The 23,249-nt window shown below is 35.0% G+C and overlaps 7 protein-coding genes and 1 non-coding gene across 9 annotated transcripts; 3 read left to right on the top strand and 5 right to left on the bottom strand.

Annotated features, from left to right (window-relative positions):
• Positions 1-1,916: 1,916 nt before the first annotated feature.
• On the top strand, positions 1,917-4,628 carry LOC136416344 (uncharacterized). Of its 2 annotated transcripts, none has more exons than XM_066401463.1 (7): positions 1,917-2,182; positions 2,955-3,050; positions 3,232-3,360; positions 3,413-3,556; positions 3,611-3,766; positions 3,832-4,008; positions 4,359-4,628. In XM_066401463.1, exons 1-7 carry the CDS (start codon positions 1,984-1,986, stop codon positions 4,430-4,432), a joined length of 975 nt encoding a protein of 324 aa, XP_066257560.1. In that variant the 5' UTR covers positions 1,917-1,983; the 3' UTR covers positions 4,433-4,628. The 2 variants fall into 2 exon arrangements, with proteins under 2 accessions (XP_066257560.1, XP_066257561.1); XM_066401464.1 differs by having other exon boundaries at positions 1,918-2,182; positions 3,419-3,556.
• Positions 4,629-4,738: 110 nt separating this feature from the next.
• On the top strand, positions 4,739-8,330 carry LOC136416301 (KIF-binding protein-like). The gene is made up of 7 exons (XM_066401423.1): positions 4,739-4,922; positions 4,973-5,273; positions 5,325-5,585; positions 7,061-7,260; positions 7,364-7,610; positions 7,667-7,875; positions 7,923-8,330. The coding sequence occupies exons 1-7, from the start codon at positions 4,739-4,741 to the stop codon at positions 8,147-8,149; spliced, it is 1,629 nt and encodes a 542-aa protein (XP_066257520.1). The 3' UTR covers positions 8,150-8,330.
• Positions 5,609-6,672, bottom strand: LOC136416346 (uroporphyrinogen-III synthase-like). Its single transcript, XM_066401465.1, has 3 exons — positions 6,219-6,672; positions 5,868-6,136; positions 5,609-5,791 (listed from the first exon to the last, which is right to left on the bottom strand). The coding sequence occupies exons 1-3, from the start codon at positions 6,595-6,597 to the stop codon at positions 5,666-5,668; spliced, it is 774 nt and encodes a 257-aa protein (XP_066257562.1). The 5' UTR covers positions 6,598-6,672; the 3' UTR covers positions 5,609-5,665.
• Positions 8,331-8,380: 50 nt separating the features above from the next.
• Jasper (JIL-1 anchoring and stabilizing protein) lies at positions 8,381-14,074 on the bottom strand. The gene is made up of 13 exons (XM_066401462.1): positions 13,998-14,074; positions 13,652-13,799; positions 13,058-13,113; positions 12,820-13,000; positions 12,632-12,761; positions 12,513-12,569; positions 12,272-12,461; positions 9,910-10,051; positions 9,816-9,852; positions 9,150-9,763; positions 8,968-9,094; positions 8,859-8,908; positions 8,381-8,810 (listed from the first exon to the last, which is right to left on the bottom strand). The coding sequence occupies exons 2-13, from the start codon at positions 13,724-13,726 to the stop codon at positions 8,796-8,798; spliced, it is 1,674 nt and encodes a 557-aa protein (XP_066257559.1). The 5' UTR covers positions 13,727-13,799; positions 13,998-14,074; the 3' UTR covers positions 8,381-8,795.
• On the bottom strand, positions 10,178-10,313 carry LOC136416350 (small Cajal body-specific RNA 14). Its single transcript, XR_010752701.1, has one exon. It is a non-coding gene; the product is annotated as a small Cajal body-specific RNA 14 (non-coding RNA).
• A 647-nt stretch (positions 14,075-14,721) lies between the features above and the next one.
• On the top strand, positions 14,722-15,440 carry RpL21 (ribosomal protein L21). The gene is made up of 2 exons (XM_066401088.1): positions 14,722-14,990; positions 15,165-15,440. Exons 1-2 carry the CDS (start codon positions 14,755-14,757, stop codon positions 15,406-15,408), a joined length of 480 nt encoding a protein of 159 aa, XP_066257185.1. The 5' UTR covers positions 14,722-14,754; the 3' UTR covers positions 15,409-15,440.
• Positions 15,441-15,491: 51 nt separating this feature from the next.
• LOC136416086 (TIP41-like protein) lies at positions 15,492-16,588 on the bottom strand. The gene is made up of 4 exons (XM_066401087.1): positions 16,344-16,588; positions 16,117-16,296; positions 15,849-16,068; positions 15,492-15,790 (listed from the first exon to the last, which is right to left on the bottom strand). Exons 1-4 carry the CDS (start codon positions 16,517-16,519, stop codon positions 15,536-15,538), a joined length of 831 nt encoding a protein of 276 aa, XP_066257184.1. The 5' UTR covers positions 16,520-16,588; the 3' UTR covers positions 15,492-15,535.
• A 106-nt stretch (positions 16,589-16,694) lies between these two features.
• Positions 16,695-18,793, bottom strand: LOC136416085 (probable cytochrome P450 6a14). The gene is made up of 7 exons (XM_066401086.1): positions 18,438-18,793; positions 18,118-18,384; positions 17,756-18,065; positions 17,588-17,700; positions 17,360-17,533; positions 17,050-17,301; positions 16,695-16,994 (listed from the first exon to the last, which is right to left on the bottom strand). The coding sequence occupies exons 1-7, from the start codon at positions 18,667-18,669 to the stop codon at positions 16,831-16,833; spliced, it is 1,512 nt and encodes a 503-aa protein (XP_066257183.1). The 5' UTR covers positions 18,670-18,793; the 3' UTR covers positions 16,695-16,830.
• Positions 18,794-23,249: the final 4,456 nt, after the last annotated feature.

Below are 23,249 nucleotides of genomic sequence, written 5' to 3'. Positions count from 1 at the left end.
AGAGTGAGTAATGGCTGGAATTGAAGGTGCGGAGACCGCAGAAAAGGAGTGGGTTCAGACAGCTTCATGTCGAGTTTTTTCTGGGGATTAAAGAACGAGGTTGAAGTATGCGCAGAGGACGTTATAATCGGTCTTAGAAAATTAAGTTCATGTCACATTAAATTTTGTCATTACGTCTAGCATTGTCCTAGACGAATACTGAAGAACCTGCAGGTTAATGGTACATGTTGTTAATTAATATTCTAAAGGTGTAAATGCTCAAATGCAACAATCGTCCTCGGCAAAGAAGCTCTAAGTTAAATAAAGCGCTTCGCTTCATCTCTGCCTCTCGGGAAAGTTAATTTTTGCGACCTGACTGCACACGTTTTAAATTTCCAATTTCCGAACATGTCCCTACTGAATTGCCAAATCAAACGCGAATTGAACTGTTTATGGGCTCGTGTAAATGCTCTGCTTTAAATTAGAACTTCTAATTTTAACCATAAGGTCGGTCTCCTTATTGGCTCTCTGCCGATGGCTGTTCTCTGACTACCAAAGTTTTTTTTCATAATCGTGGATGGTCCGGTTTCCACTGGGTAATAAATTATTGTTTTTGCTCGATTACCATCAAGCAGAAACAAAACTGTATTTGCCACCAACAAATATGTTCTAACGTGCGATCGCCCTATTCGAAGCACGGGCACGGGGGGTTGCAATCCGTGTTTTGTTCCACATTAACACGTTTCGGCTTAAAAATGTCGAATTTTTTACTTATTTTAACACCTCGTTCCATTTGCGTAATATGCCAAATAATTGCCCATACCTCTGCTTCCCTCTTTTTATGGGGTTTTTGCATTACGCCCCTCGAAACATTCTTTTTCAGCTATTTGGGCTCTTGACCTTATAAGGATATTTAACCGTAGTTAAACCGATTAAAGAACGAATCTAACACGGTTGTTTCAAATGCTGATTAACATGAAAAAATATTGGTGAACTTTGTTGACCTTAAGATGACGCGTATGTGCGATGAGTATTCACAACGTCGCCGTCTTTAAATCAAGAATTCTCGATAAGCAAAAATGCAAAAACGATTATATTTTTCAATAAACCAAACTTGGCCCTGTGTTACCACACTTCCAATGAAAGTTTCTTTGCCCTCAAATAATAGAATGTGATGCGCTATTGATAGCGCATTACGTAATTAAAAGGTCTTTGTGACTTGTGGAACAGGCACTAAAACGAGCCTTCTCCAACTGCTTGAAAGGGAACTGAAAAATGTTCTTTCTGAGATTTTTCAATTAGTCTAAAACTACATGTAATAATTGGTTTAAGTTCTCGAGTTTACCTATGACTATAATACTGATAGCAACGGACTTATATCATTGGGGATTTGTCTGTCCGTATAAGATGCTCAGTATGATTAAACGAAGTAAGAAAAATATCCTTCCGATTTTTGGAGGCCAATTAGTTAAGTGGAAATGAATCTTAAAAAATCACTTTTTTCATTAAATTAATTTGGTTGTAAGTGAAATGATTATTGGCCCTCTATAGATTTAAGTAGCCTGGTAAATGTGCCCTTAACATAGTTTACTTAATTAAAATATAATTACATCCTTGAAGCTGAATCTGCTTTTTATGCGAGTTGTTGTTTAGTTACTTTTCAGGACATATTTAAGTAGCTATATCCACATTTGATTATTTATATATATTGCGGATTTTAAAACGGAATAACTTCCTCCACCATATTATCGAGATTTCACAATTTTTCTTGACAATTGGACACACACAAAATTTTTTTGAACTAAAAGAATTAGCAGCTAAGATTTTTCCATTCACATAACTCATTCTTGTTTTAATTCCTATGAAAAATCTAAAAACGTACAAATTATGAGAAAACTACCTTTAAAAGGGGAAACTATTTAAGCTATCTTCAAGGGGGAAAACTATTAAGATTCATCCGGAGCTCACCCCTCGTAAAAGTGCAGGTCGACGCAAAGAGGATCCATGCCTCCGACGCAACACCTTGTGGCGTCCCATTCGCTCTATATAAAAGGGGGAAAAACCGCCCCGACAGGGCCAATTGTTGTGGTGCAAGACGCCAACGAAACCCACCGAAAAAACATGAAGTTTTTTTGTTTAGGGGTCGTCTTGCTCGCCTTTTGCGTTGTTTGTGAGGTGTTGAGTGACTACAGTGAATCCATACGTAAGTCTCATTTAGCTATAAGTTGCAATAATAACCATCCAGTTGGATGGCTTTCTGCCGAATGTATTTAAGTCGCAACGTAAGCTTTGCCTGCAGAGTTTTTCCTCACATAAGCATACCTCCATAAAATGTGTGAGTTTTTAATAATGTGTAAATAAAGCGCAAATCGCCCGATGAGAATTTACATTTGTAAAGGAAACGTGAACGTGTGGCTGATGGGGAACAGAAGAAATGTTTGTAAAAAAAGAAGCAGTAGCGAAATATAACTCAGCATACAAATATTTTTTGCATGTAAAAAAAGATGTTACTTCATGTGAAATTGCTCTCCATGTCTAAAAATTCCCTAATAAAGACCCCAATTCTGCTCTAGGCCTACGCGGAAAAAATGCATAATCCATAATGGATTTCACCTATTTGAAATCGCAAATATACGTAATTCTTCAGTGGCTTTGTGTATGAATTAGGCTTTGTCAAATCAACATGAGCGTTGAAATTGACGCTAATAATAACGAAAAATACCCAGCTGCAGGACAATAATGCCAAAATTCCATTATTTACCTAATTACATTAAAATTCTTTTGCCGCGAGCAATAATTGCAAAAAGCATCACATAGTACTTATATTGCTTCATGCGAGGGTTTGTTTGACAAATAATATGATTACTCTTTTTGATTTCATCATTGTTCACGTACGCATTTTTCCATATTCTAGGGTGGTTTTTACTCAGTTTACTTTTATGTCTTGAAGGTAAATATTGCTTAATTCCTTTCAGTGCCTTCCAAAGGAATCAGGAATCGCGCTCAACGCACTATGAGAGTCAATATGCGAGTGGGCAAGAGGTTCGGGGACCCCGAATACGACGATGAAGGTACATCAAACCTTAACTTTGCTTCAAGGAAGTTTCTTAAACGGGAGTTAAGACTGCCTAAGGGCCGAGGACTTTTGAAAACCACATAAATAACTCTAAATGAACGAACTCTGCCTGAAAAGAAGTTTTAAATAACTTTTCAACTCTTAAGGAAACTTCAAAAATGGCATAACTTTTTTAGCCCCTAAAAGGCGGTTTCGCCCGATAACTCGGATAGGAAAACGCACTTCTGATTCGACAGAGCAAAACACTGATCGAAACACTTATTATCCATCACACACTGATACAACAGCCGATTCTATTTATGAAGGTACATGCACAAGGTGAGATCGCTGATAGACAATCAGTCATAAGAACTTTAGTTTTAGTCGATAAATGGGGCTTCATGCGCGAATTTTTAAACCCAGATGGAAGACTTACGGTCGTTTTTCCACCAGGTAAACGTAGCGGGCAATCGGAAAATTTCTCCCTTCAGCCTCGCCCTGAGACTGACCCTAACAGTTCCGGTATTGTGAACATTTCCGCGGAAAATCAGAAATTAACCTTGTATGGGCTTTCAGAGGCGGCTTTCGAGGCCCCAAAGCGAAAGCTTCGCATGGTAATGCGCACGGGGAAAAGAAACGAACAAAGCACACTACAATCTACACAAAACACATTAAAACCGGATATTAGTATTCAAAACGATGATATTTTCTCGGATATCCTGAACCCCTCAGGTATTCATAGTGAGCCTTTAAAAGGAAACTTCTAATTTAAAAAAATTTGATTTTGTTGTTATTAGACCTCAAGCGATCAGCACCTCAGTTCCTATTAAACCCCCGAGTGGGCAAGAACGACAAGACCTGGAGCATCTTACACAAACGCAACGACCCCAAAGCCACAGATTTGTGGTTCGGACCTCGAATAGGACGGTCAAGCCTGCCTGAAGAATATCCTTGGACGTATGTTATTTTTAACGGTAGGGTCATTTCCTGATGTCTCTTATTAGCCACTTTTACGACCCATCTAGACTGTTTACACCTACTTCCCTACTATCACTTATAGCTAATATCAAGAGAGTAAACATCGTCAAGTGAGCATCATCTCTGTTTAAATTCTTTAATAGTATTTAATTGATCAATTATTAGACGAAAATGGGGTTTTATTAGGGCTGCCAATCAACATTGGCAATTAGAATAATTAATTCATCGAGTTTTATCTGCTCATAAATTTTTACGATCCTCGAACTGATCCCTTCCTCCGTCAGTTTCATTACCTTTGATGTCTCGACAGAGTTTGCCTCTATTAATGATACTTCTTTAATTTCAGGCAACGGGGCATCAAATTTACCAGTTGGGAAGAGCAATGACTTGGACGAGCAAAGAGAGGAACCCACAGATTAACATATTAATATGAGCTCCTCATGTGTCGAGGGTCTTTGAACAAAAAGGACTAAAAAATTTGCTCGAAGACCCTTTTTCTTCGAATGAGTATGATTTTGTCAGAGGCTGGAACATAGTTTAATGTTATTTATTTACTTCGAAGAAACTGTGTATTATGGCAATTTCATATTGTTTTAAATAAAAAATCATTGAGGTTGCTTTTGATTAAAACTCACCTCTGTCCCCAGTCAAGAGGTGAAATCTCACGTCACAAAATAGCAGTGACAGAGCCTTCAGAACTACGAAAAATTAAGGAAAAATTAAATCATGGCCGGAACTCCCGAATCTTCCAGTGCAGATGAACTACAAGTCTGTTTCAACGACCTCAAAAAGCATTCAATGTCCTACAAATTGGGGTGCGACCGGAGCGAGCAAATTGATGGAGGTGAAGTGCCTAACCTCCTGCATAAACAATTCGGGCTAATGCTGGCCAAACTCGATGAGACCCTTGGTAGGTATAACAACCTGCCCACATGATGCCATTAATCTAACACTCCATAGCGAAGCAAAGCGAAGACTCGGAAAAATACTTAAAAATCCTTTCAATGAAGGCCTCGATTATCTACGAAAGGGCGAAAATCCTACTAATGGACGATCTCCTAGATGAAAGCAAAGATGTGCTGTACGAAGCTTTTAATCTTATAAGGGATCATTCGGAACATCCTAAGGTGGCCTTCCTATATATGCGCATAGTTAACCACCTGAGTCACGTCTTGTCAAGGCTGGGACACCTCGAAGAAGCGGAGCAACTTCTTTTAAGGGTCGTTGAGGAGGACGAAAAGTGTAACCCTGAAGTTTTTAGGTGCGAAAATCATCTACCAAGGAGCAATATTTAAAACGAAGTATCTTGCAGCACTGACGACTTGTTTATGAACACCAGAGAAAGCCCGAAGATGTGCGCCTCAAAACTTTCGAGTCTTACAATCAGTAACATGCAAATGCTGTTTTGGATTTATACTCAAAAGGGAAAAGACACCAGAGCCAATCTCAAGTTGCAACATGATATACTTCAAAAAGAAACTGATATGGCAGAGCGGGATGTGCTTAGATGGGCAGAGTCATGTTTTCAATTGGGAAGCATGTTTGTTAGAGGAGGGGATTGGCCAAATGCTGCGTACGTATCAAAGGAAGAAACAATCCCAATTTATGCTAAATTTATTTCTCCTAGTTTTCTCTTAGCCTTAAAGACTTAATTTAGCATTGAATAGGATTTAAAATCACATCAAGAAGGTCGTCAGGATTTGGTCTCTTTGCTACTCCCCATACTGGCAAATTACTCTCTAAAATTGCCATTTCTGTTACTGGACCAATGGCAATAAACTAAAATTTTTTAACTAGATGCTGATTCCTATGGTCTAGTTTTGCTTATTTAAAGTGCAAGTTGAGGGTATCTTACCTTGATTTCCTTTAAATCTATGGGCAGCCTCCTCAAATACTCAATAGAACTGTGAAATCCTGACGGGCTAAAAAAAGCTACGTACTCCGGGATTAACTGAAAGTTTTGAGTAGCTTCAGCTAAATCATGTCCAATTTTATTGTTTGCAACTGAATCATAAACTTCCAAGCATTCAACTCCTATACCTCCCTTCTCTAATTCAAGATTTATTGCATCAGATTTTAAATTGCCATGTGGGATAAGGAATGGTTTAGCACAGAGGGGTTTATCTGGAAATGTATAACGACTATCAATTGCTTGTTAGTTGTTGGCACAAAATGAGTATCTTGACTAGCCATTCAAATTACTTACATTCCAATATTAATTTCGATAAAGTTAAACCATTTCCTGTATCTCTGCCCCTACAGTCCAGCCCTAATTTCTCTAGGGCATCCCTATATGTAGCTTCCCCGACAACAAAGTTAAACTTTGATTTCCATGCTTTCAAAATGTATGAAAATATACACATATGCACTGCCTGCACGCACCTGGGACTGGACAATATTATTCCACTGTAGTTGTCATAATTTTCCACTTTTTCCGACAATTTATCCAAATTTTTGAATTCGAAATCCAGTGTTTTGACTTGCCTAACCTCAAAATTTTTGGATTTTAGAAGAGCTTCATATTTGTCATGGTTACTGTCTGGGCCTTGTGCCTTTAAGAGTAATATAGTATTTTTGGCTAGCATTGTCTATACTTCGTACATTTATTTGCTGTTAATTGTGGGTTTTAATTATAAATCGTTATCAAAAAAACTATAAACAATATTAAGGTCAAAGTTGAAAGCGTAAGTTTTGCGGACGTTGTCATGTCTTAAAGAAAGTTGTAGAACTAGGGAAAGTCGGTAACTATTTCCGCATATTTTCAGATCTAAAATTAAGAACGGAAGAAGTAACATTTATATGAAAGCATATGAATTATCCGTTTTTCCTTATAATAATAAAAATATATATATGTTTCTTATAAAAAAGCTGAAATCCCTGAAATACGATTTCATCACAATTTGGCAACCTCGCCTTAATTCAGTTGGTGTGATGTATGCTCATACTTTCTGTATAAATATCGATATCCAACATTAACTACGTTTGAACTACAAAACTATTCACTTTCAATAAAGCTAAAAAAATTCATAATTAACCTGGATTTCATAGTTACCACCTAACAGCTGCCGAAAGCGTTTTGAACACTTTAGAAGTCTCTCTTGTGCCGAATGCAGAAGGGTACGCAGTCCAGGCCGATTTGGCCCGAACTTGGATTTATTACGGGTTGCAACTTTTTGGATTTAGCAGAAAAAACACAATTCCGTCAGGGATTGAAGCGGACACATCCAAAAATTCAATTAAACATGATGGTAATTTACTATCATTCTACAAAAATATTGCATATTCTTGACAAATTACGAACGCTATACGATGCTTCACTAAGTTGTTATAATCTCTTTTAATTATTTTCAGGGAATAATGCTGCTGAACTATTAGCAACCCCCCTTCCGCATGAAACCCCAATGATATTCTCCTTTCAAGGCCTAAATGTAGAATCATACAAATATATACCGACTTCCACCATAACTAGTATTGAAGAGGCAAAACGACTCTTTGCTTATATGCAGAAATGGATTAAAAAAGCGCGTCTCTTTTATACCTTGCGAGATTACCCTTTGCAATATGTAAACCTCAGTCTAGATGCGAGCGAGATGTACAGGTGCCGATTTTAAGTGATATTGTACGCTCAAATTGATAAAAGTTGATTAATCTTAGATTTATGGCCTTCTATGAAAAAGACCTAGATTCTCAATATGCCGTACAAAAAAAGCGATATGACGCCCTAGAAATGTTGAACAGCATCTTAAAAGAAGTCAGACCAAATTGTTACGTAGCTATTAATGTGGAGCTCATGAAGGAGTTGGTAGAAGTCCAGATGGAATTGATGAATTTGAATTTGAAGATGCTTTATTCTCCTCCTCAGGGTACTTACATTAATTTAAAAAAAAAGGTAGTAAATGTAGTTTTGCAGGACCTGAAAAGAATGCCAATGAAGATATTTTAAGGAAGAAAATCGAGGCATTCGCATCTTTTTATAAGCAATTGGAAAATGTAACTTCATTTTTGAATACCAGTGGTACCGATGTGCTGACGAAAGGAAACGAAATTACTAAAATTTACGGTGAGATGGAATCTGCTGTGAGAAATCAAGAAGTCCCCCCGAGTACTTCTTGGTTTCTTCCGACAGACGGATATTAAAGAAGTTGACGAAAAAGCAACAATTCCACTGCCTGAACCTCAACCATTGGACTAGAACGACAGCGTACATTTTATACTAAAAATAATAATTTCTTAAAATTAACACAATTTGGGTGGCTGATGGTATTGCGACAATAAAATAATATTCATTATTACAGAAAATAACATTTCCAAATTTATATCATAAATGTAATGTAAGTGAACATAAGAACGTATGAGAAATGACGTAACTATAACAATACAATCGATAATTATTAGATACTTGGCGGCAAATATAATTAAATCGCATCAGAAACTATTAACAACGTTATAGGCAAAAAAGCATACACATTACAGTAAAAATCATGGCACTAGATGGGTGACAAAATTAAGCGGAATTGACATGTAATGCTTTTGGTAAACGAACTAAACCCATTTTAGTATAACGCTTTAAATCTTAAAAATTCCAAATCTCATTGATTTCAAAGTCTGATTTATAAACTCCACACTGGATTTTGGAATGGAAGTTGGATTTGATGTTGTGTGCCACCTGGGGCCGTGATTTTGCCTGTGGGGCTTTCTGGCAATAAGTCATACGTACAATGCCTACATGCTAAAAGAATCATGGTACCTGTGCCTTCTTCTCGCATTGGACGACTTTAGTTAGTTATACAGTGGTGCTCTATAAATTTTCTTAATTAGAAATTATAATTTGTTCAGTAAAACTTACCTCAGACTCAGCTGTCTGGTCAATCCTATCAAGAAATGCCTGTCTTGAGTCTGAAAGGCAACTTTGTTTATATAGCCACTTAAAGTGATAAATAATTATTAGAACTAACCAGGTTCTGCGCACAAAACCAAAACATCCTTCTCCTCCATGTCTCGACACTTCTTCCTGAATTCAGCGACGAGTTCCATAAAGTTGTCCCAAAATGTGCCACTTTTTTCGTTCATGTCAAGAACAGTCTGAAAATTGCAACAAAGATTTTTATTAGCCGAGATTAAGGTTGCTTCAAATAACCTTGACTCTGTTGTATATTCTCTCCGCTTCGGTGCGAATGGTCTCAGTCTTCTTGGCAAAAATATCAGAATCTTCAGCAGACATTACCCACTCCGAGACATTTCCCACGTACTTTCGCAACCTTCTTATGGTGTCTAAAACGTGAGGATGCTTTTTAAACATCAAAAGATCCAGATGTTTGTCAAACTTCCAGAAATCTTTTATGTTTTTTATCGCTTCATCCGGCATAGCTATATCTAGCCCAAGAGAATTTTTAATTTGGGTGTCCCAAGTGACCAATTCGGCCTCCTTCTTCAAACGGTTCAAGCGCCATCTTTTAGACTCAATGTCTTGCGTGTACAAAATTTCCTTAACATCCTCCGGGGTTTTTCCAATATCCATAATTACCTCTAGATTGACTTGAACGGGGGTTTGGGTTCCGCTAATCAACAGCTTTTTAGTTTCCAATGCGGCTTTTGCCACTTTTTCATCGTAGAGAGCTCTCTGGTACTCGTCTTTATGGCTCAAAGGCCATTGAAGCACTTGATGTATTTTAACACAGCATAATTTGCCTGAAGGCAATTTGACAGGCAGCACGTCGTCTTTGCTGGCACGTCGAGTTTCCACGGGTTTGTCTGGTGAAGAGTTTGAACGTGTAGGGAACGACTAGAAGGAAATGCTACTTACCTATGAATAATTCTGAGTTTTTCTTAACATAATCTGCCTGCAAATTTATTTCACATATAAAACGAGCTTATTTGTAGGGCAAATTGAGACTTACATATAAAATATGATTGTTTAACAATTGTTCAGTAACAATCATATCAGCGGTCACATTAAATTTCTTAACGATGTTCACGTTTTCGATCGAGCAGCTTTTTGGTGATTTCTGAAGATTCTCTGCGATCTCGGTGAGCTCCGGTCTGAGATTTAAAAGAAGAAATGTTATAAATCAAAAGGAGGCACATTTCCTTGCTAAAAACCAAGCATAAAAAGGCATTTTACTTGCCGCTCAAATTTCCGGTGGGTTTACGAAGAAAGAGGGAATGAATGTATGAAAACATCGCACAAACTTTTAAATCTTAACAAAAGTTTGTCGGCTATTTTCATTGAATGATATTTGAGGCGCAGCAAAAAAACCAAAACTCGGGTATTCACGTTTTGGCTTGCAATTTTAACTACGCCCAATATTGCTTTCGGGGTGAGTGAAGACGGCAACTAGTGCCCAATCAAAAAAAGGCTTTACTGAGACGTGAAACAATCTGACCGCTTTTAGAAAAAAAGAACATGAAATTCGTAATTAAACTGAGCGTCAGACACAGTGGAACGGCCTTAAAATAGCCTATTTTGATTCCCTATAACTTTGCCAGTTCTGCGATAAATTGCTGGAAATAACATTTCTAAATTTACTAAAAATGAGCATAAGAACTCATGGAATACTTCTTAACTAACCACAATCGGTAAATATAGTTAAACTGCATAACATTATAGGCAGAGAAAGCACATAGATCTTCTTTACCAAGCCAAATTGAGTGAGGCAGGAACTACATACTAAAAAATTTTGCACTTTTCTTTTGTATCGATCAGCTTTGGTTAGTTGCTCTGAGAGCGCTCTACAAAGTCACTCGACTTGAAATCCCAACTATAATTTAATTAACAGAACATATCTAAGGCTCAAACCCCTTGTCAATCCTATCAAGAAATGTCTGTTTAGAGTCTAAAACGCAAGTTTATTGGGATTTAGAGATAAGTAGTTGTCACACTAACCAGTACAAATTCACCATATTTATCTTCTCTACGTCTCAACACTTCTTTCTAAACTCAATACCAAGTTCCATGAAGGCGATGGTCAAGTTTTCAATTGAGCAGGATTTTGATGGTATCCAGAGATTCAATAAGACTTCGACCAACTCCGGTTTGATTACCCTCTGATTTTAACCGTGTGATGCCATTTGAAAGTCAGTGAGGAAAACATTTAGTGTCCTCACTACTTACCCGAACGGGTAAGTTTTTTATTCACTTGTTTTGATATATGACTCACAGTTCAGAACCAAATTTCATATGTTTAATTTCGTCAATTCTTTGCTCTATTTTGTGACGACTGACATTCATTTTTATTGCTTATCTTATTTACAAATTAACCGCTAAGCATATTTGCTTACCGATTTCCATTTTCTATTTTTTTTTATATTCGTTTTATTTCTGCGTTAAACACTAAAAATTTCAAGTAAGTCACAGTTTACAAATTGCTATACTACTGGGCAAAATCTATCAATTTCTTGGTTGTCTTACTCCACCTGGCTCTAAAAGGCAGATCACTGAAGTATTTTGGTGTATTGACATCTATCAGCAATCTGCCCTTAGATTGGCCCTCAATTTTTATCTCGAGAAAATAATTAAATTTTGATGTATACATTATTGCACTGAAAAGGGTTATTGGACAGTTTAAATTAAAAACAATTTTTTAAAGAATTTTTCATATTAATAAAACACTACAAAGACTAATAGCTACAAATGTCCAACTAAATATTTAACTAATTATCTAGGGGCGGCGGTGTGATAATATTGTTTAAAAACTACTTAACATAACATTGGTTAATAACAATCAGAAGAAAATGGTTCACCGCCGCACTTAAATAGGATATTGACTATTTAAATTTTTTCGCGTATTAAAAATACCTTGGCAAGTTTGAGCCCGTACAGCGTCGAGGAGTTCTTGGCGGCGAACGTGCAGAACTTGTAGATTCAGCTAAGATGTTTTTGGTTTGTTTGTTTTAGTTTAAATTTAATTTGTTCATTATAAAATTTATTCTTTTGGCTTTTAGAATTATTTTCTTTTAAACTGTAACTCTTGACCTTATATTATTATATAAACAGACAGCATAAGGAGAATCATATGCTCCTTTTAATCATTACTCACCTGAGGGCACAGTGACTCTTTAAACAACTCTTGGTTTTACTGAAGGTTCTGAAATGGATAAAAAAATATCCAAAATTCAAAACCCTAGAAACATCCAATAACCCTTTCTTTTATGCGACTTTGTTTAACGACATGTCTATCCCAATTGCAACACAGTAAATTAAATGCAAAAAAATGCATATCATTAACCAAACAGCACTGATTTCTTGGCATATAAACTTACTCTTTTGTGGTTTCCTCATCCTTTGTGATTTCTTCAACAGGATCTTGTTCAGGCTCTGTCTCAACTTGGTTCGTTTCCTGGTTTTCCAATTCGTTTTTTGGGCTGTTTTTGAACTTCTCAATGTTTCCAGAACCCTCGTCAATACCTTCAACTGCTTTCTTAACTTTCTTTTCACTTTCATCTCTTGAAGCTGAAAATTATATTTCAATTTACATCACGATGTACAAGTTTTTTTATTTACTAGTGGAGGTATTGGATTCTCGTCTCAGTTTCTTGGCAATTGGCTCTAATGAAGTTTCTAAATGCAGAAAAATTAAGTTTTAATTTTAGACTAAACATTAAAGAAGACAATTTTAATACCCCTTGATTCTGATGCAGAACTACTAAATTTCCTGCCCCTGCCTGTGCTTTTTCTTACACCTTCTATAACAGGTTTCCTCTTTGATACTTTTTTATCTGCAACACTTGAGGCACTCGAAGTATCAGACATCTAATAAGAAAATTCAGAAAGTCCCTCAAGAAAGCTACTTAAATAAGATAATACAAACATCCAGCTCTTGGACAGATTCATCCTCATCTGGGACAGGGTTACCATCCCCCCCTTCATTTTCAATAGCCTCCTCAATTTGCTTGACTGCATCCTCATAGCCCAGTCTCTTTAAATACTTTTTAACATAGCTGTTTTTGTACTTTGAATAATAGGAAAGATCTTCAGGCTTAATAGTGCCTCTGAAACAATTATTCAAGATTTTTTGAGAAAATACTACTGGTACAAGGGGTGCTTACGTTTCTTTGGTGCCATAAAATAGGACATTGTATTTTCTGCCTGCTTCACTTACAATCTGTAAGAAATAGGTATTAATACCTGGATTTGGAAACTATTTACATCTAATTTTGACCACATACAGCTGTAACTTTGATATAAAACTATGCAAGTTGCAACAATACACTGTTGTAAAGATAAATCAGATGTTATAGAATTATACCCTTAGTTTGGCAACTATATAAAGTGTTTGATAATAAATATAGACAAATAGTGCCAAGTATTTCTGCAATGTATTTCTTAACAATCACAGAGATCTATATTTTCACCCTCATTTAGACTGTAACATTATCTCATTTCATTAAAATGGGATATTTTTAAAAAGATGTATTGAGAGAGCAATTCATTTAATTTAATTTTTGCTGGTTTAAACATACATCCTAGATGTTCAAAACAGGTAGAAACTTTTCAAAAATATGGAATTAAAAATGGATTAGAAGCTGCAGAAATATATGATCACAATGTAGGAAAGTCCCCTGAATTATTATGAATTTTTTCTGTTACCAAGGGCCTTTCTTAACCTAATGATGAATGATAATATGATGCTGAATACTCACCTTTGCAGGCCATGGTGGATAGCCCTTCACTTTGGCAAAAACTTTATCGCCAGCTTTGTAAATGATTTTAACCATTTTCCGTGTAATACACAGAAGCCTGCTGTTGACTGATCTGAAGAGTATTCTTCTTGAAGGACAAAGCACAAGACTGTAAATGAATGCTGGTATCACACAAAAAATATGGAATTATGGCTTGAAATATGAAGCACAAGAGGCGCAAAAAGAGTTTAAATGCTAAATAAGGAATTAAAACCTGGAAGATCTAAAATGCCTCCAAATTTTAATTCAAAACAATACTTTTTCTATTTCAAATAAACAAAAATCAAACAGGAAAACCGCTCTTTACCCCTGTTTACCACGATGGGCAACCCTGTACCACTATCGTTTCAATTCTCTATCTTTTTCACGTACTTTACTTCCTTAATAAGTCTCTTTTTCTCTCTCAATAAAATGAGTCAACTGCCATAGATTTGTTTTTTACTCTCTATATTGCACTTATCTACACCGATTCTCTTCTGACAGTTAGTGTACTGTCGAAATACAGTACACAAAATTTTAAACCAGTCCATAATTGTCATGATAATACATGGATTTAGGTCTATCTTGTCCTACAGTTTCAGACATTAATTTTTAAATTAATATAAATTTTGCCACTTTAAATTTACACGAATTAGATTGAGTTCTGTCAAATTTGGGATAAAAAACGATTCGGTGTAGAAGATATAAGACAGCACAAGAAATTCAGCCAGAACGAAAAAACCTATTGTCATTAACGTCACTAAACTCTATTTCTCTCATTATTCCATCCTTTTCTCGTGTTCTTTCTCTTTTCAATTCTCGTCCAAAAGACGGTTTTCGGTTGTTTAGGACTGTTGAAACTCGTTTTTAGGTAAGTTTTCGTAATATATCCAATAAAATATCAAAATATTCCTTAAAAATGAACTCCATATTATCAAATTTCCCGCATAACATCCACCCGCATTTCCCAGCACCAAAGATGTCGCTCACAGACCCTTCAAGTATCAGCATGTGGACAACTTAACCTCAAACTGGAAAATTCACTCGTTTGCACAAAAACCCTATTATTACTTGTATTCTAGAAAATGACGAACTCAAAAGGTTATCGTCGTGGTACCAGAGATTTGTTCTCACGCAAATTCAAGAAACATGGGGTCATCCCATTGTCCACATACATGAAAGTGTATAAGATCGGTGATATTGTGGATATTAAAGGTAATGGAGCTGTGCAGAAGGGCATGCCCTACAAAGTTTACCACGGTAAGACTGGACGTGTCTTCAATGTCACCGCTCATGCTTTGGGAGTTATTGTCAATAAGAGGTAAGATTACTTAAATGTTTGTTCAAACCAAATTTTCAGTCAACTTAATAATGAATACATTATTTGATTTTTAAAAAAATGTTAGTTTTAAATGTAGACGTAATTCTAAGAGATCAAATTAAAGTTTAATGATAGACGATTACTATTGAAAATATTTATAAAAATAATTTTTAGGGTCCGTGGGAAAATCATCCCTAAGAGAATCAACATTCGCATTGAGCATGTCAATCATTCAAAGTGCAGGCAGGATTTCCTTGAAAGAGTGAAACAAAACGAAAAACTACGTCGTGAGGCTAAAGAAAAGAACATCAAGGTCAATTTAAAGAGACAGCCTGCTCAGCCCCGACCAGCACATATTGTGAGTGGAAAGGATGGCGCTGTTGGTTTAGCCCCCATTCCTTATGAATTCATTGCTTAAAGTTTTATAAATATAGACTTTAAATTTATAAATTGTAAGTTCCTTTCTTCCTCTTTTTTACATTCCCTCAACAAATAAAATCATTTTCAAGAATTTAAACATATGTTTATTAATAAAATTTCTACAGCTAAATTTTAGGAAAGGTAATTTTTTCATTAATAGATTTTTTTAATGGCATGTAGGGTGCTAACATGTTGGGATCTCCAAATAGGGTTAAGGGTAATTTCAAATCTTTAACTTCACATTCCTTGTTTGTGAACTCTCTTATAACAAAGTCTTTTGAGAAATCATGAAACACTCTAGTGTCATTTACTCTTACCATAACTCCATCCACTCTCAAAAAGAACCTGAGGAGAACAAAAAATGAACTTGGCATTACTCTCTAAAAATAAAAAAATAATGACAATTATTCAGTTTGTTAATCTTCAAATAAAATTTACAATTTTAATTGTTAAAGATGATATTCCATTATCATGCAGCTCATCCTCATACAGTGTCATCTCATGATAGAACAGAATTTTCTCTTTTTGCTTTAACATTTCCATATCTATTATCTCATTTGTTTCTTCTATATGAGCTTCTTTACTTAAAGTGCCTGAATAATCAGTGCTGAACGTCCAGTCAAATGGCTTTATCTTTTGTTCTAAATGTTCTGCAGATCTACTTTTTTAATTACCCAAAAAAATTCCTTCAAATTATTTGATTTACCGTGATTCCTTCCAAGCTTCTGAGCATGCCACTTGAATAGGCAAATTGCTACTGCAGACTTTTTTCAATGCTTCCAATGTGTTGAATTCAATTCTCCCCCCATTTGGATGGACCACAGTGAGTATGTTTCTCGGAAATACCATTTCTGGCAAGTGAGGTAGATCTAGGCATGTTGTGTACCTAGAAACAGGCTTTTAACACTTACACGAAAATCTTAAAGCACTTACAAACACAGTAAACACTGTTCTGCTGCCTGCTTTTTGCATTTCTCTGAAGAGCTACACAGTGAGTGCAAGATATGGGATTTTGTGTATTTAAAAGTCCAACCGCTCCATTCGAATTCTTCGGCATCAGTTGGGAGTCTATTAACTTCTAGTTCGCCTTTTCCGTTATCAAAGGACATGATTTACTGGTAGTTGATTAATTACTAATTAGTTAAAAGTCGATTAATCTTGTGTGTATGTTTTAAATTATTTTTTTAAATAGACATTCGTGACAGATTACAGCTGATTCTTTCGGTTTATCGATGCGAGTGTGTATCTATCATTTTTTCTCACATAGTCTTGACAAAGAGAGAAAACTGGTTCTATCAATTAAAATTGAATTTTGGAGCTTATTCGGTGAGGCCGATGTTTTTTTGTTTGAAAGGTAAAAAATGACATGGAAAAAATGTGCTAAGAAATCTTTATCAATTTTCCATTTTATTTGAAACTCTTAAATCTGAGAAATATCTAGTAATATTTTCCCCTTGGGTTCAATAGTAATGGGGTTTGCATGATACTCAATTTCCTTTGGTGTCTTTTCGTTCAAAGAGTATTTGTAATTCTTCAAGTACTTCACCAACGTCAGTTTAAGCTCAAGATAAGCAAACCGCATTCCTACAAATTGAATTGAATGCAAATATGTCACTGAGAGATCAGAAACGTTTGTTACCAAAGCATTGTCTGGGACCTTTTCCGAAAGCAAGGAACGTGAGCTTCGGACGAGCAGCTTTACTTTCCTCGCTAAAGTTTTCTGGATCAAACTGCTCTGGGTTCGGAAAGAACTCTGTATCGTTGTGAATGCTCCATGAGGGAATGAGCACATTCGTACCTTTCTGAATAATCACGTTAGAGTCTGGAATTTTATAGTCTGTGGTGCAGAGTCGCGGAATATGACTCGCTACAGAATGACGACGCAGAGTTTCTATAAATAATTTTTCTTTTAAGTCACTCGTCCTAAATTATGTCCATGTAATTTCCACCCTGAATAACTTTATCGCAATAATTCATCTTTTGCAAGTGGTCGTAGGTTAAGTGGCCATCCGGAACTTCCGCAAGAACTTTCAAAATTTCCTTCCGCACTTTTTCCTGAATGTCCTGATGTATGGCCAACTCGTACATCAAAAAAGATATCGTTGAGGATGTTGTCTCAAATCCTGCAATGCAATTTTCACCTTTTCATTTTACGCTTAAAATATATTTTTAATTACCTGCGACATACATAAGAAACACGTTGGCGGTAATATCGTTCAAAGTAAACGAGCTGCTCCTTTTTATGTTTTCGATTTTCCGCAATTCCAGCAGGAGATGCAAGAAATCGTTTCTGAAATCCCTTGTACTAACAGATCAATTTATAAACTCATGAATATAAAAATCACCTGATAATGGAATTTTGTTCCCTGTACTGAATTATGTCCTTCACCAGTTTAATGAAAAATTTGTTTACGTCTTTGCTCAACCATGAGTATCCAAAGAAATTGAGCATATTCCAATTGACGAACATCTGCAGCAGTTCCCAGAAAAAGCCTGTTTCGAATACCTTTTTGCCGTACTTTCTAAAATCGTTGCTTGGCTCGTTCAAAGTGTTGGATTCCACACCAAACAAGCAACTGGCAATTACGTCCGTTGAAAAGCATGCAGCTACTTCTTTGACGTTTAACGGTTCTTTATGAAGATACAAATTGTCCACTAAATGTTGAATTACCGTAATCAAAGTGATTTTAGATAGAAATTTCTTTACTTTTCTTCTCTAATTTATCTCCTATAATCTTGAGAATTTCGAACATCAGCTTGAGCTTTCCACAAGTAAAAGTGGGAGTCAATTTGCTACGCAATTCTTTCCAATATCTCCCTTCTGCACTAAACAGATTGTTACTCAGTATGTCATCTTTGTGTTTATAGAAGTATCCATGACCGGCGAAATATGAAGAGTCGTTATTCATGATTTGCTTGATCAGTTTCAAATCTACTGGTATCCATAGAGGACAGTACGTCATGTATATGCCACCTAAAAGGCGGTTTTATGGGGAACCTAAAAAACTGAAATATCGAAAATATTACCGTGCTGCACACCAGCTTTTTTGAACGCCTTGTAAGCGGCCATAATAACTTTGGGATTGATGTTTTTGCCCAGTGCGACATCTCTGAAATTTCCAAACAAAAAGTTGGGTTCGATTTGAAGTACGCCCCTTCTAGTCCAATAGGAATGTTTACGCTTTAGGGGTAGATAAGCCACCAAAAGTACAATTAAAAGAAGTATAACGAAACCGATCATTGTGGTGTTACTGTACATTAACTAATATTAACGATTTTTAAATGTTTGATTTTGTTTACCTATGAAGTACAATGGTTTTATATACTGCATTATCTTAATTCGTGTTTGATATAAACTTCTGTTTGTTTTGCTTGAAATGATTTTTCCAAATAAAAGTAATATTAAGTACTTATTTATCATATTTGTTAGCAATGAAAAGACCTTCATTTGACTTACACGTGCTAAATCTATAGCTCCGGTGTCGTGATCAAACAAACCGTATTACGGATCAATCTTGTTAAAATTGTGCCAAAGGTTGCATATTTGGGTAGCTGAATAATTCACACTTGGTTGTATGAAAAAAAAACATACGTACACTTTCAAATGAAACTGCACACAATTTTTTGATAGTTAAATTTTAAAAAAATCCATAAGGCGCCTACTTTACACCGGTTACTGTATATGCATTTGTAAATGTGAGCTTTCATAAACAAAGTAATACGGGGTTGCTTATCAATCCATTTAATGTAAGTGTAAAAAACATGTTATCTCATAGTGTTGTAATTTATCCTTGGGCATATGCGGAATGTCACAGACACCTGCTGGTGTTCCATTGTAAATTAGAAATGGACTAAACTTGTACTAGTCAAAATAGATCATTTGTGGTAAAAGATAAAGGTCTGTTTACCATCTCGCCTAAAAACATATGGAGGTGCAAAGAGGATGATTAAGGGATGCAAGCGTGGAAAGAATGTTGAAGGTACGATGTCAGTCATTTGGAAGAAAAGCAGATGCACACGGAGTGACTCCCACGCATCTTAAAGGGAATTCATTGGATTCCCGATTCTAGAGAAATAAAGAAGTGTTACCTAAACTTGTGTTTTGTTTTCTATAAAATAGTAACCTGACATAATAATAATAATGAACATGATGTGTGAAATTCTAAATTCCGAAAGAGCCTCTGATTTCTTTTTCAATGAATTTTTCTTTGAAATAAGAAATGTATTTACTCATTATAAATATATTTTATCGTTAAAGAATCTAGTTATTGATATTTTATTTGTGGCGTTATCTGTAAACCTGAATGATATGCGCATGCAGACTTTTTCTTTGTGGTAATTTTCTGTACAATGTACTATCGGCCACAAAAGTGGTCGACCATGCTAAGGTTCAAAATCGCTTGATGCGTATTCCGAGCGAAGGCGCCTTATCAGTTCACAAAAAATGATCCACAATAAAAACGTTGTGTCGAGCGAATAAATTTAGAATTTTATATCTAATATCAAGTTTGCAAGGATAGTTTAAGGCTGCTAATTTCAAATAAATCAATTCGGTTAGTAATTGTATGAAAACATCACTATATTAACATTGAATTTTGTAAATTGCAAAAGTTGATATGGCTATATAATTGTTTAAGATAAAAACTAAAAAAATACATGTTAAATTCAATTATAAACAAGACCAACAATTTATAAAACATTGTAGAACAACTTACTAAACTTCAAGACTTTTATTAACAATAATATTTTGCTGAGAATTAGAAATTAACTAGTCCGACTGTTTCCTACCTCTCACTTAACAATCAAGTGATTTTTATGTCGCAAAAGTTCTTTAGACAAAAGATGACATAAACGGCGTTTTTTGTAATGCGTACGTTAAAAGGAAAAATTTCAAGACACATTTTTTTCGGAAATACACTACGATCCAGAGGAAATAAACTTAAAATTTATATAAATAAATGACAAAATAAAAAATAAACAATTCTAATAGCGGATTACTCCCCCATTGGCGTCGATGACATCTTGTAGCCTCCGGCCCATTAAACCCACAAGGTTTTGACACAAGGGTGAATCTCTAACCGCATTCCAGATTTGGTTGCAACGTGCCACCAAATCTTCGGTAGTACGTTCATTGTTATTGTGCCACCTTTGAACCATTAGGCCCCATAAATTTTCTATGGGGTTTAGGTCTGGTGAATATGCAGGCCAGGGAAGATTATTTATGTCTGGATGCTCGTGATACCAGTCCTTCACGATGTTTGCGCGATGTATCCTAGAGTTGTCATCAACATAATTGATGACAGGCATTTCTGCCACAGGATACAAAGTACGAACAAAAGAAAGCATAACTTCGTCGAGCATCCGAACGTACTCAATAGAATTTGCCCTTGTTTGAAAAATTGCCAGTTCACCGGGACTCAAAAATGTTATGCAGGCAAATTAATTATCAATCAAGCTATACGATTATAAATTTTTGAGGCATAATAATTGCATTTTTTGCTTGGCACTCCAAGACCGGCCTAGCTTATTGAGAGAAAAAAGCAGAATTACTTATACTACAGAAGTACTATATTACTTTTAATGTCTTTGCTCAGATTCGGAGCCATTGCGCCTTAATGATAAACTGAGAAAATACCAAAAAATAAAATTGTCTCAATGAATTGGGCCAGCAATACATGTTTTTGCGCAAAATATTGATGTATATACACAAAAAGGAGGATCCAACAAAAAGTAATGTAGGTCAAGTGTGACAAAAAAAAAGGTATCCGACCCACAGTACCGCAAGCGATTTTAATTTGAAACTGGTCGACCACTTTTGTGGCCGATAGTATATGACAATAACAACATTCTTCAGTAATCGGACTGTGAGAGTTCTTCGTTTATTTACATTAATTAAAATGTGGAAATTAACTTAAAATTTTACGTTTTAAATGAAAATATTGTGTCATTTAAAATTGAGAAGAAAAAAACAAGAAAGTTGTCATCCCAGTCGATCGATAGAATATCTATAGAACTAGGAACTAGAAGGTAAGAAAGAAAAGAAACTTACTGTTGAAGGAGTTTTTAATAAATTTCCAATACCTATTTTAATACTTACAGACCATACAAACTAGTAATAATTTTTTTTTTCTAACACAATTAAAACTTATTATTGGTACTGTCGCAAAGCAGTCTTTTCATAAACGATCACATCATTTGTATTATTTTCAATCACTTCAAGCAAAATTTGTGAGATTTTAATACTTTTGTATATAATTAAACATACTAAATATTACATTTTTTGTAGAAAGGTACGTACTATAGTTGCCTGTCTTTTGAGCATAAAAACCAAAGCCAAAAGATATGAAATTGTGGTTCCAACTTGAATGTAGAGAAAAAAATTCTGCCACCTTTAAATGCGCAAGCTGTTTGTTAGGGAAAATATTCTTGACGGTGACAGAAAAAAGTAGGAATTTAAAATTTTTACCATGTTAGATTTCAGTTAAAGTTGTGCAATTGATGAAACTTGTATTGAACAATTATATATAAAATTAATTTAACTACTATTTCAATACAGTTTGTTAATTAGTAAATGAACCACCTTTCGATATTCGCTATAATAGAAAATACGTGAATATACTAAAACATGTCGATTTTATTTTTAAGGGCGGCGTTCTTTTGCGGTTTTTTATTAAATTGCAAGTATCTTCTAACAGGGGTGGAAACAACTATTCAAATCTTAAATGGGTGGGAAGATTGAGTAATATTTCATTTGAAAGGTATTATATTTATTTTTATAAAGTATCTTATTCCGTTTCATTGAGAGATTATGGGAAAAATGATGTTCAAACCGTAAACAAGCTTTGTTATTAAGTATCAAATCAATGTAAAATCTTAAGTATTCAAAATATGTTTTTTAAAGAGGAATAAAGTTGTTTTCAAATTTCAATCTAACACTTACAAAAACAATTTGGCCGTACTTATCACGTCAGATTTATTTTTCGTCCACACAAATAAGTCAACTACCCAAAAATTCATATAGACTATTAACTTATGATCGAAACTTAACTAATCAAAGAGTTCTTTTTTTTATTATAACTCGAACATACATATAGTAAAAATATTATATTATTCTTAACTTAGTAGATAATGCAGCAAATTATATTGTCGTAATTATTATTTAAGTTTTATGGATGAGGAAGATGTGGTGATATAAGAAGAAAATAAATTTTACATATTATTTTAAGGAGAAAAAGTAGATATATTTCTGTACGTATTGACATTTAATTTTTTATGTGATTTTAATATTTATATAAGATAAGAATACATAATGCAAAGGTACTAATAATTTTTGTCACAATACAAGAATTATGTGTATAAAATAGAATTGTAAATTTGAAATTGTTGATGCATCTGCTAAGTGAAATAATTCTGTTAAGACAATAGGTATTTATAGTAAGTAAAAGGAAGGATATAGAACAGGACTTCTTAGGCAATTTTCCTTTTGAGGGAGTTGATTAATGTTACTAAAAGATACGGAGGGTAGGTAAGTGTATAAAGGTGGAAAAATTTACGAGAAATATACATAATAGAACGCAAAGTTTTAGAGAAGAAGGAAATGATAGCAGGAATAATTAAAATCAAATGGTGGATGCGAAAGAAGAGAAATTTTTAAGTGTGGCGCCATCTAGAAACGAGTTACAAATTTATTCTTTGTGTGATTTGTAGATTTCTTTTTCGCGTACCATTGTAGATTTCTTTTTGACGCGCCTCTGCAGATTTCTTCTTCGTTTACACTTGTAGATTTCTTGTTTGTGGTAATTTTCTGTAGATCGTGCATGAAAATAATGACGTTTTTTT

The sequence above is a fragment of the Euwallacea similis genome, chromosome 22, assembly GCF_039881205.1.
Source record: "Euwallacea similis isolate ESF13 chromosome 22, ESF131.1, whole genome shotgun sequence".
Classification (NCBI taxonomy): Eukaryota; Metazoa; Arthropoda; class Insecta; order Coleoptera; family Curculionidae; genus Euwallacea; species Euwallacea similis.
Note: the sequence above shows the minus strand (reverse complement) of the source record. Positions and strands in the feature narration are given on the sequence as shown.